This window comes from Caloenas nicobarica, chromosome 15, assembly GCF_036013445.1.
Source record: "Caloenas nicobarica isolate bCalNic1 chromosome 15, bCalNic1.hap1, whole genome shotgun sequence".
In the NCBI taxonomy this organism is placed as follows: Eukaryota; Metazoa; Chordata; class Aves; order Columbiformes; family Columbidae; genus Caloenas; species Caloenas nicobarica.
In genome coordinates, this window is record NC_088259.1 from 8,533,489 (window position 1) to 8,545,907 (window position 12,419).

Genomic DNA, 12,419 nt, shown 5'->3' on the forward strand with positions numbered 1-12,419 from the left:
AATCACTTTATTGCTTTGGTTTTTGCAATTTTGAGCTTGCTTCAAATGTCCAGGCCAGACCTGTCCCTGTGCTTCACCTGCACAAAGCTCCGTGGGCGTCTGTTGGAGGCAGCTGCTGCATTGGGGCAACGTACCCGCCTCATCCTCAAATGCCATTTATAAAAAATAAGCTTCTGTCCATGGGGAAGGTGTCCGGGCAGTGCCATAGCCTGGGCAATCCTTGCCCTGTTCCCAGAACGATCAGGCTGGATGTGGCGATTTTCCCCGCTGAGCTCTGTCCCCTCCGGCCGCTCTGTCAGGGAGGAGGGTCCCGGTGGGCGCCAGCCCGTGGCTCCGTGCTCTCCTGCTGCCGCAGCCGCTCCAGCAGCCCCAGCACGTTGTCGGTGAACTCGTCCCGCTGCCGCCCCATCCCCGGCAGCTGCACCGGCCGCAGGCTGGCGTGGGGGGGCCGGTACCTGCAGGGGCAGCAGATCTCGCTCAGCAGCAGCCAGGTGCTGTCGGGGTCCATGTGCATCAGGTGGAGGAAAACACTTTGGAAAAGAGTGGGAAGAAAGGGAAGGTGTGTGAGGAGCAGGCCCTTGGACTGGCCCCCAGCAGGGTCATTACTGGAGCTACTGGAACTCTGGTGGTGTCTGCAGCCTGAGGCTGGAGCAGAGCTGGAGGCTCGTGAGACAGTGAAATTGCTCCTGTGCCCAAGTGAGGACAGTTCAGAGCTTGCACATCTACCAGCAAGTGGGAGAACAGTTATTGTGCTCCATGGTAAGTTATCAACATCAGACAACCTGGTGGGTAAGTGGCCCAGGCTTTGGTCTCACCACAGCTGCTGCTGGCAAAGCCTCGGACATCAGCCTGTCCCGGAGGTGACTGCGGAGCACTGTACGTGCTACCTGCATCTGGCGTGGTTTGGACAACATACAACAAAAGAAGTTGTATATGTCGTTCTGGTTTTTGGGGAAAGAGGGGCCAACCCCCCTGGACTTCAGTTTTCAGAGGTACTGAAAACGAGGGCATTTCTGGCCAGGCTTGGCCGCAGGCAGAGCTGAACCTGTACAGAGGACTTTTTGTTTATGTGAGGTCTCCCCTCACCCCAAATTCTCATTACCTGCCTCCAAATTTTCTTCCTTCCGCACAGCACCTTTCACAAAGCAGGATTTTTTTTTAAAAAAAACAAATCTTCATTAACAATAGAATAGAGGACAAGAGGAATGACCACTTCCTCTAGTGCTTTACTGCTGTGTTGATGTTTTTCACTTTGAATGTCAATACCCCAGGCAATGCGGGGATTTGACTCCTGAGCGTGCACTTCACACCTCTGACTGCAGCTGCAGGGACAGGACAGTCCTGCCGATCTCTGTGTCTGCTGAAATCATGGGGCCAGGAGAAGAACAGCAGCTCTGCAGCCCCCTCCCAACCCGCTGTGGGTCCGGGAGCTCCTGCCTCTGGGGCTGCGGTGGCCCCGGGCCTGGGATGATCCTGATAACCTGAGCTGTGCTGCTGAAAGAACAACTTGACTTCTATATTTTCAAACTAACTCTGGGGTAGTTTCTAAGCAACCTGTTTCCATGGCAAAGAATCCTGGGGTTAATCCAGGTCTATTTTCTGTTGTTGCCTTTTTTTTTTTTTTTACCTAAATATTGTTTTATTGAATTTTGCCTTGTGCAGGTGGCTGGTTTTGTGTACTTCAGCCCCGCTTGTGAGTGACAGCTGTCCGTAAGTGTCCCATGAACTACACAATCAAGCCAGAAGAGGTATGCTGTGTGATCAACTTGGGTATCTGAAAAGGTCCAAAAATAGCTCATATTTGTTCCAGCTGTGCTAAACAACCTGTTCTACCAGCACAGAGCAGGCTGGCTGTTCTGCTGCCCTGTCTTTTCCCAGGCTCTAAGCAAAGCCACAGCACAGGGACAGGCAGCAGGGCATCTCTGACAAGTGTTTAACCACAGACAGTGCACTACAAACTGGGGAAATGATTCCACATCCTGGGGGAAAAAATCCAGTCGTATCCAGACTGCAGACCAAAAGGTCAAATGTTAAACTCCACAGGCTGTAAACACTTACTAGGAATTAAGTGTAAATTTCAAACCAGTCACTTCAAACTGGAAAAGTGCAGAACTCTTGGGAAGTGCTGACACAGGCCAGGGACAGTTTCTTGATCTCTTTGCAGGAAAAAAAAACTTTGCAGGAAAAGTGACAAGCTTCTCAGGGATGATGCAACTTAATAAACTGATGAGAAGCTCAGATTTTCATATTGTGACTGCCAGTTTGCACCATCTTCCCCACCCCATTCCCACACCAGCCCCTTGCTGCTCACAGCCCTGCCTGATTTCCATGGAAGCAATGACGAGATGTAGCTGGGGTTCCCTGGCCTTCCCTAAAGCCTCTGCAGGGTTTTTTTTCCAAGCTCTGGATAATATTCCTCTCCGGGAACACTCCCAGCAGTCCCATTTTATCTTCCTCAGACATGCTGGGTTCTTTTTTAATGTTTGTTTCCCCAGCATCTATTTTTGTCTGTTGAGTATTACATGAAGCTGCAGTTACAAAATTCACTTACTCCCACTGGTACATCTAATATAACTACAGGGTCCCATAAATGGGATTAAGCAGCCTCCTTGGGCCATGGTAACATCCTTGGAAGACAGCCAAACTCCCTTTGTCTTTCTTTTCTGGTTTGGTGTGTGTTTTTGTTTTTTGGGTTTTTTTTTGTTTGTTTGTTTTTTTTGTGGCTCCAGCACCCTGGCCAAAAAATCCTGCTTAGCCCTTCACGTACCTGCAGAATCCTCACCTCCCGCAGGGAGTTACTGGGGCTGGAGCTGACTTTGTAAGACCCGACCTTGTTCTTGGCAGGTCACGACTCAGAGTTGAGTAAGAATCCAAAAAGCTGAGCAAAGGCCAGTGAGTATAAATCAATACGGCAAGCTGATTCCAAATATCCTTTTACCTTGTAGGATTTCTACAGTAATAAAGCTGAGTTATGTGGCGTATGTTGGCACTCATTCTATGGCTAAGATTAGTTCTGGTCTGTCTGTTTTTAGAAGCATTTAAAATGCAGAATTTTTCATGTAGCAGGCTGATAACGTTGCCCTTGCCAAGAGGGAAAGGTGGTCATGTGTGATGACCTGTGTGTGTTTGCAGGGTTAGTTCAGCACACGGAGAGCCAGGCTGAGGGCCGGGGCTGCTGGACGCTGGTGCTGCCACAGCCGGGGGAAGGGGCTGTGGTACGGCTGGGAATGGATCCTGGTCCTAGCGCTGGAGCTGATTGTTACGGTACAAACTGCAGTTTTGATTTTCCCAAGCTGAAACCTCATCTCACGTGTACTATAGTTAAAAGTGATGTGATACATTTAACTCTGATCCATCCAGGCTCCAGGACCAGGGATCATACAGGACTAAACAGAAAAAAAAAAAAAAAAGAAGAAAAGCAAATGCCAAGTCCTGCCATGTGTGTGGTTAGTACCGGGCCAGACATGATCTACGCCTCAGTGCACGGGTGAGTCCAGCCAACAGAGCTGTACACGGGAGAGCTAGCTGCTCACAGAGCCCTCGCTTTGTTCAGTGAGATACGTAACACATGGTGCACCAAAGGCATGGGGGGAGCAGTGTAATGTGGTGTTTTTCCCTTAAAAATAGAATAAAAATAACATACAGGAGAAAAGTGTTATTTAACCCTGAACTTTGCTGCTCCTTTTTCTCCAATAACAGGGAGCTCGCTTCACAATATAGCTTCTAATGACTGTACCGCATCATAGGGCTAATTCAGTATTTCCCCCACCCCTGCTGGGGGGGCAAATTGCACAGCTTTTTCAGGCTGCTTTGTTAACGATTTAAAAGCTTAAGATTCCAAATATCTAGATGAATCCTGGTGTTCTGCTTTCTGTTCCAGCATTGCTTACACAGATGAACGCTTTATGTATGAAGGGTACGCAAGCCCGCAGCGCAGAGCCCCTCTGCAGAACAAACGCTGCTCAAGCCTGCTGCGATGCAATAAAAGCCACCAAGATAAAAATAAACCTCCTCTCCCCAGCGCAGGAACACAAACAAAGGTACGAGTACAGCTTGAGAGCGCTCTGAACTGCTGCCCAGCCACACAAAGCCCTTCAGCCCCAGGAGGGCTGCGCTCAGGTGAGAGAATGGGCGGCTCTGCCCTTTGCAGCAGCCAAAACCCCAGCGCCTAGGAACTTGCTGCCCGTGGGAAGCTGGGCCACCCAGAAAGGGGGGGCTGCCACCCCGTCCTCCTGCAGAGACAGAGCTGCTTGGCTTCCTCATCCGCTGCCCAAGTTCTGTAACTGCCTGGGTCTGGCTGCTGGCATCGCTGGCTGTGTTTCCAGGTGACAACATACGACAATAGCGATTTCTTCTCCTGACAGCGGGAACATCCTGAGCAGGAATTTGAACACCAAGCAGCAAAGTATGTCTGTCAACAGCTCACAGAGCTGCCGCGTGTTCACCTCAACTGTTTGTGCTCTTTTCACCTCTCCCAGCCGCCTTGGAGCGAGTCTGGTGCCCAGACTGACAGTTCCAAATCAGCCTCCGTCCGCCCGGCAGAGCCTGCGCTGATGATCACAGCAGCCCAGGGAAAACAGGAGGATAACACACGTAAATCCCCAGCCTGCAGAAGGTATGAAGTGATAAAACACACGGGGGTGTCTGGCACACGTTCCTGTGTAGCCGTCCTCTCCCTGCAGCTTTATGCCACCAGTGGGCCAAAAGCCCTGAATATTTGAGCACAGGAGGTGGTTAGAAAACAGCAAGTAGCACCTGGCCCCAAATGCATGGCAAGGTAACCTGACCGTCAGCTGTTACCTGTGGGCAAGCCCAGCTCTCCAGCTCATTTTGGGTAGTAACTGACTCTTCACCAGAGAAAGGGGTTAAATTCTGTGAGACCCTGTTGTACGGGACTCAGATGTGTGGGAGAGAGGAATGGGGAAGGTGCAGAAGGGAAGGGGTTACCGTGCTCTCTCTGTCCGGTGTTATTTGCACACATGATACACCTATGTTTAAGAGACATTACCTCTGGGCAGCTTCTTGCAGTTTCATGGGCTGCTTGGCACTGAGGTAGATCAGGCAGGCATCTGCCACTTTATTCAGGTCACTCTCGCCTGCAGAAATGGAACACAAAAGAAGAGTAGGAGGGATCCTACTCAGCTGCGGCTGCTGCCTAACAGAACTGGCTCTAAATTGGCAGCAAGTGGCTTCTGAGCCTTTGAACTGCCTGACCCAGAGCTCTTCTGACCTCGCCTCTTAAGCCTCTTGCTGCAAAGCCAGGAAAGCAATCAAGGGCATTGCAAGAGGAAAAGAGCAACTGGCCAGCAAGCCTTCCCTGTCTCTTCAAAGGCAGCTCCGGATATTTAACCTGGGACAATTCCAGAGTTTCAATCAGCAGAGGAATGTGATATGCTGCACTTAAAGGGTCACCCAGAGAGATGCCCCAAAACAGAACCAGTCAGCTTAGCCAGAAGCCTTCTCTGGGCTCCAGTTCTTCAGTTAACGAAGAACAAAGCATGGCCCAGCAGGCATCGCGGCAGCTGCACTCCACCTCACACCCGCTTCTCACGCACAAGTGAGATGAGCAGCAGACTCTGCAAGGTGCTGGGCACCGTCTCGCCATTTGTCTCCTGGGCAATGAAGAGCAACCAGCCCCTGTGAGAGGACAGACGAAGGTCCCACAGGACCTGGGTGGCATGAGGCTGGAGAAGATCAGGAAACCCAACCCTGGGGCAGCAGAAGGGTAAGGAGCAAGTGCAGGCCTGGGCAGCTGAGAGGAGCAAAGAGGCAATTTGGGCAGAGCTGTGGCACAACCTCTGCTGTCCCCGGTACTCACCCATGTCCAGCCGCTGGCACAGAGCGCCCAGGCCCTGCAGCACGGCCAGCTGCAGCTTGAAGGCAAGTGTGTGGCTGTAGATGGGCCCGGCACGGGCACTGGCCGGGGCCTGGCTGCGCAGGGAGCTGGTCAGCGTGGGCAGCACGTCTCTGGAGAACCTCTGCCTCAGGAAGTCCCCACACCACTGAGCCAGGGTGCACAGCACCTGGGGGACACACTGGTTACTGGGGGGAGCTGGGACACCCCGCCAGCGCGGGACAGGCTGTCATCCTCCTGTGACACTTCAGCTGAGAGCAATGCGCCCACACCTGCCACGGCTTCCCACAACGAGCAGAAGGTGAATGGCTGATGGAGAGACCTGCACGCTGCTCTTCAGCTCCCCAGGGCCGCCCCAGGACTGCCCTTCCCTCACCAGAACAGCAGAGTCAAGGAGCTCAGCAACTTGGAACTGCTGGAGGAGCCTCTGACGGAAAATGCCATTAAAATATAGATCCCCTTCGCGATGGAAACAGCCTGTCTTTACAAGCACACTAGTGAACAGAAAGACCAATTGCTACAGCATAGGGCACCCAGCACTACTGGTGTGTGCCCAGGATCAGAACCAAACCAGCCCATGGAATGGCCTTAAATACACCTGAAAATGGAGGGAGATCCATGGGGACAGAACACGGCTCTCTCTCAGAACTTCACCAACCTCCTGGTCTCGGTGTGCAGGACTGAGATGCTGGTTATGCTGTATTTGGCTTTCACTGATATTACGCTTCTTGTCCTGAGATTTAGGAAGATGGTCTGGGGGGATTTCTTTTAACAAACCCCAAACTTCATACTAATTGTAATGATCCCTCAAACTTTGGAAGAGTTAGTTTCTGTGTAGTGATCTCTCCTTCTTTTAGGGCAGGCACGTGTGAGGTATGGCTACTCTGAAATGCTAGTGTATGGCTTCTTGAATCTGGGGAATCACAACTCTCCTTTTATTCATACTGAAGGACTTTAAAATGAATCTGCAGAGCAGAGGAAGCGCTGTGAAACCCTGGGGCTGGCAACCTCTGCAAACGTGCTTTATTGTGCAGCTGGTGATTCAGGAGGAGAACGCAGCCAGCTGACGTGGGCAGGAGCTCTGGAATAGTGTCATTACGAGGTTAAGGCTTTGCTTAACCTCTCCCCTCCCCTGCCAATGCCTCAATCATGGAACAATCCCTTGTCTTCAGCTCAAGACTTCCAAAAGCGGTGCTGAGACTGTGGCTCCAGCAAGGGCAAGTTGCGCTGTACAATACCTCTGACAGCTGCTTAGGCTGCAAAAGAACGGTTTGCCGCTTCCCTGCAATAACCACTCATATTGCTGTTTCCCCCAGGAATGGTGACAAGGTTTTATCTGTGGACAAGTTGCAGTGGGAACAGTACAAGCCTATGCACGGCAGGCTGGTGACCCCGTGTGCCGAACCACATTTAAAAATCACCGCACAAGCCCAGCACTTCTCTCGCGGGCTGTAGCACTGCCTGAGCCGTTTGCCTCCTGAGTAGCAGCGTGAAGGCTGCTGGCAGATCCGCGGCCGTACCTTGAAGGCTCTGAGCACTGCCAGAGGGTCGTCGCTAATTAGACGGGTGACGAGAGCTGGCCAGGCACGGTGAGCCAGGGGAAGCAGGTGGTTTCCGTGAGGATGCAGCACAGTCACGCAGAGCTCCAGCACGTCCAGGGCCTGGGCAGGAGGGGCAGGGAACAGACTGAGCGCTGTGGGGCCAGGGATCCCCGGCACAGAGCCAGGCGAAAGGAGGTTTCATACGAAAGGTACAGTTTTAACTCAGCATGAACTGGGATAACAGAACAGTGCACAGAGCACAGGCCTGTTTGAAAGGGACCAGCAGCACAGTGACATTGCTTGTGCTGGAAGCAGGGCAGGTCCTGGCCCTTCTGCGGGCTGAGCTGCGTGTGGGGCCTGGCTGCTCCCCGGCACGGCAGCGGGTCCACCGGGCAGGGCTGTGGCTGCTGCGGTAAGAATCTGTGTTATGCCTCACTGCTGCATTTTCTGCCTTGCCTTGCAGTTTCAAAGGAGGACACCTTCAAAGAGTTTTTATAATTAAAAAACCCAGGCTTTTCGCCCTGCTTATCATCACCCCAGCAACTTCAAAAATGTTCATCAGTCTGTGAACTACAGTCTGAGGAAGGGGGATGGGAGACCTAGATGGGAGAAAGATGATTCCGCATCCTCCGCCAAAGGCTGAGACACAAGTCTTGACTGCCACGAGCATTGGGAGAAGGTGCCTGACATGAAGCCATCCTTCATATCCTGCTTGGCCTGGCTGCCATTCCTGAACCGGACTGCTTCCAGGAAACTGCCTCCCTATCTCTCACCAGCCTGGAAGCCTCTGTCCCAAATAAGCAACCTTGTTATTTTAGGAAGCCCATTGTGTTAGTGAACTACCAGCTCACTCCATGGGCCCCGTCTGCCTTCCCAGAGCGGCGTTTACAGACCTGCAGCCGCACGCGGAGGTGGCCGTCAGACAGCAGGTGGATGCACCTCTCCATCGTGTCCTTGGCCAGCTGAGCATGGCTCGGCAGGGGAGCTTCTCCTTCTGTGTCAGAGCTGTTTGGGTCCAGCTTAGCACAGGGCAGAACCTCATCTGGAAGGCAAAACCATTACTGACGCCACGAAAATGACTTGGGAGTCCTGGGAGATCACAACACCCACCCACAACTACTCTGCAAATTCCCAAGTGAGGCCTTTGGCATTTTTTAACCTATCTGGATATAGTCAAGTCTGCGCTTGAGTTCTGCGAGTTAAGTGTTAGATTCATTTAAAAGTGTGAGACTGGGGAAGGTCTGCATTCTTCACTGGACAGTGCAGTTGATCTGACATTTGCAGTCTCTCCTCACCATGGACTTACTTCCCATTGATTTTTATTAAAAATGAAAAGCCTGGGTATTTAAAGATGAAGTATGTAAAGGTCAGGATGGCAGCACAGCCCAGGAAAGACTAGGAAGTTCCCTGCATGAATGTGTGCAGGGCTTGCCGAGGCCAAGAGAGAAGGGACTGGTAGCATCATTAGCCGGGAGAAAACGGTACAGGGACTCCCAAGGGAGGGTGAGGAAAATGCAGGAGGATCCTGGAACGAGGAAACTTTGTGTCCTGAACCCAAACAGCCTATGATAAGGTCAGGAAAAACAGCGTGCTTGTGTCTTAGAGCCAGACAAGCCTGTATCAGCAAACATTTCACTTCCCCCCACCGCCACACACAGAACAAAGCGAGAACACGCAGCAGCACCTTCCATGAGCTCAGGCCAGCTCAAAGCAGCCCCGAATGTCAGAAGCAGCTGGGCTGTCACCCTGCTCCCACGGCCCTGTCTGACAAAAGGGAACCTCAGGGGTCACGGTCTTTCTCCAGACACTGACCTGCCTCCTCGTCTGTGTCGGGAAGATCGCCCTCTGCGATCTGCTTCTGTCTGACGTAGTCAAGGAAGAACCGCTGCAGCTCCTGCCCTGTCACCACCTGCGGCCGCCGGGACAGAGTCCTGCTCTGGCCCTCAGCAGCCTGGTGTTCCTCACCACAGGACGAGCCAAACCACCGCACTGCAAAAAGGGAACTGGATTGTCACTAAGCGATCATGGTCCCCTCCTGCACGTCAGCAAGGTGTTGAGAGACAAACATGAGTCTCATGGGACTGAACTACAGAACAGGGCACCCGCTGTTGCATCACCGTGACCTCTCTGATGGTAGGAGAATGTTAAAACCCCCCAAAAAGAGGAATACACTTCATATGCTCACACAGAATACATATGGAAGCAGGAAATCCACCCTTTCTGGGCCACTACGGGCCGTGTTCCTGCACATCTGCAGGCCAAACAAACTGGCTGTGGAGGGGGAAGCTACTAGCAATCGCTGCCCCACCAGCACAGCAAAGCTGCCACCAGCCAAGGCACCTCAGCTGCTGGAGCCTCCCGTGGCAAGGCAGAATGTCAAAGACAAGAACCCTTGGCTACAGTGAGCCTGAACTATGCTCAGTTACCTAATGCTGCCGTGACTGAGTGGAGGACCTTGAGGAAAGCAGGAGCCTGGTGATTGTAGGACTGGTCTAGAGCAGCCAAAACATCTTGGATAACGTCATCTACCAGGGGCAGCAAGCTGGCATCCGAATGCCTCAGCATGGTGTCCAGGACCTGGGAAGCGTGCAGCTGATGCGTCAGCTGGCGCAAATTCAGGGAAATCCCATTCACCAGATAGTCTGAATTCTCATTAATCAAACTCTGCACAGAGTCATAACCACAGGCCTCGCATATGTCTGCCAGTGTCCCCAGCGCTGTCTCGCTGATGAGCAGAGTCTTGTCACCAGCCTTCTCCAACACTGGGTAGAGAGCCGACAGCAGAAGCAAGCGGAACTCCCTCCCCAGGACAGTGGCGAAGCAGCCAATGCCTTCCAGCTGGATGCAGATCTGCCAGATGTTGCTGTTCATGGTGCGGGTCGTTGTGGGAGGCTCTGGGGACGGAAGGAGAACGCTGCTGCATGCGCCTCCGGGATGGGCGGTGAACTTTGAATGTTGCACAGAGCGCTCGTGGCTGATTTCTTCTGGATCAATGCTGGTGACCAAATACCAGTTTGCCTGGTCTGTGTACTCATCGAGAATGGACGTTATGGTCCCCTTGAGATCATCCACGTTCGGCGAAACTTCCCTCTCCTGAAGGACATCCACGCCCACGCCAGCAGCCCCGGCCAGCAGCTCGTTGAGCACCATGGCTGCCTGCTTTCGGTACACACCGGACTCGCTGTACAGCCCTGTGAAGTGATCCACGAGCAAATAGAGGTTCCCGTAGTAGCCCAGGACACGGCAAACTTGCTGCAGGAGCTGGAAAACCTTCTCCTCCGTGAAGAAGCGGAAGTATTTCCTCTGCGACCTGCGCGCCAGGGAGCCCACGGGCCCGCACGGGCTGGCGCTGCCCCCGCCTCTGTCCTCCACGATCTTCACGTCCGTCACGTCCAGCTCCAGGACCTGCATCAGCGCTTTGGACAGACGCTGGAGGTGGGACATGGAGTTGAGGACAATGTTAACCTTGGGGCCCAGCAGCTTCAAATAGCCCAGTAACAGGCTCAAAGTGGAAACCTTGCCCGTGTCATCCTGAGCATTGATGAGGCGTGGGAGGGCTGTGGCGAGGGAATGGAGGTTCTCGGAGAGGACGTCAGCAAGAGCCCGGTTCTGTGCGACCATCCCCTGCTCGGCCATGCCCTGCAGAACCTCCTGACACCGCTTTTGCACTTCGGGGTTTTCATCGTTCACCAGCCCAACCAAGGCCTTTAAAAGGTGACTGAATGAGTCCACCAGCGACTGACTGCAGTTCTGCAGCAAGTGCTGGACCAGTTCCACCAGCTCCAGCCTCACTTTCCAGTGGGGGTGAACTGAACAGAATTCAACTATTTTACGCAGGAGGAGCAAGAGTTTTTCGGCAGTGCTTTTACTCCAGTCGGGTCCTCTATGGACCATTAGTTCTGATATTCTGCTTTGTTCAGCTGGCAGCTTTTCTCTACTCTTTGGGACTCTGGCTAGCTGTGCATCAGCCATCACCAAGCCAACAATCAGATAAAAGAGTCTGATGGCAGAAACGGTGGGTTTGTGACCTTGTTTGATGTCTCCAGTAATAACCCGAGACAGCGTAATGGAAATCCCAGGCAGAAAGGAAGCAAACAAGTCCCCGCATTGCTGTGCCTCGTCTGCGTCCAGGTGCCGATGCTCCTGGCAGTCACACTGCAGGACTAGGACCTGTAAGCACTTCAAAGCAGAGATCTTAATTTGCTTTGCTTTCTCGTGTTCTGCCAGGCCCAGAAGCGAAGACACAGCAAATCCTAAGAGTGGAAGGGTGGCAGGCTGGTACAGGGACAGGACAACATCCCCGTGAGCCGAGTGCAGCAGGGTGTGCAGCGCCTCGATCGCAGCCAGCGTGAGCTCCTCCGCCTGCGGGGCCGGTTTACCGGAGCCGCCCGGGGCCGGGAGGCAGGTGCTGAGCTCGGAGAGCAGCTCCCGCAGCAGCTCGGGCCGCCGCACGCGGGTGGCGGCCAGCACGGCGGACACGCACCGCACCGCGCTCTGCGCCAGCCGCTCCCGCCGCGGGCCCGGCGCCCGCAGCGCGAAGCGCAGCGGGAACAGCACGTACTCCTGCAGCTCCTGCAGCGCCGCCGCGCCCACCGCCGCCAGCCGGGCCTGCAGCCGCGCCACGTTCTCCGGGGTCTGCGCCTGGGTCAGCTGCACGCAGACGGGCCGCAGGACCCCGAAGGCCTCCTGGGGGGTGTCGAACACGGCCATGCCGGGGGCCGGGCCGGGCCGCAGCCTGCGGCCTCACGGGCTCCCTCGGGCCCGGGGCGGCCCCTGCGGGCCGGGACGCCTACCTGCTCCCGCGGCGGGGCGGCCACGTGCCGGAAGTGACGCTGAGAGAGCCGGGGCTATCAGCGCGACAAAGCGCACCCACCCGAACGCAGCGTGGTGGGTGTTGTGAGAAAAGTCCCGAGAGCACGCAATACGCATGCGCCCCTTGGCGCACGCTGGCAAGGCGGCTGCGCATGCGCTTTGCTTCCCCCGCCGCGTTCTGCGCCGAGCGCGGGGGTTCCCGCTCTCCCTCC

General features: G+C 54.1%; 1 protein-coding gene across 2 annotated transcripts; it reads right to left on the minus strand.

Annotated features, from left to right (window-relative positions):
- Nucleotides 1-12,298, minus strand: TTI1 (TELO2 interacting protein 1). 2 transcript variants are annotated; one of them, XM_065645388.1, is made up of 7 exons: nt 9,822-12,298; nt 9,208-9,384; nt 8,289-8,437; nt 7,375-7,515; nt 5,819-6,023; nt 5,009-5,096; nt 1-530 (listed from the first exon to the last, which is right to left on the minus strand). In XM_065645388.1, exons 1-7 carry the CDS (start codon nt 12,103-12,105, stop codon nt 296-298), a joined length of 3,279 nt encoding a protein of 1,092 aa, XP_065501460.1. In that variant the 5' UTR covers nt 12,106-12,298; the 3' UTR covers nt 1-295. The 2 variants fall into 2 exon arrangements, with proteins under 2 accessions (XP_065501460.1, XP_065501461.1); XM_065645389.1 differs by lacking the exon at nt 9,208-9,384.
- Between the last annotated feature and the right edge of the window lie 121 nt (nt 12,299-12,419).

Coding starts and splice junctions, on each gene's coding strand:
- TTI1 (XM_065645388.1), bottom strand. CDS start 12,105: ATGGCCGTGTTCGACACCCCCCAGGAGGCCTTCGGGGTCCTGCGGCCC. Junction 9,385..9,821: donor CTCAGTCACGGCAGCATTAG/GTAACTGAGCAT, acceptor CCCTTTTTGCAG/TGCGGTGGTTTGGCTCGTCC. Junction 5,097..5,818: donor GTGCCAGCGGCTGGACATGG/GTGAGTACCGGG, acceptor CCATTTCTGCAG/GCGAGAGTGACCTGAATAAA.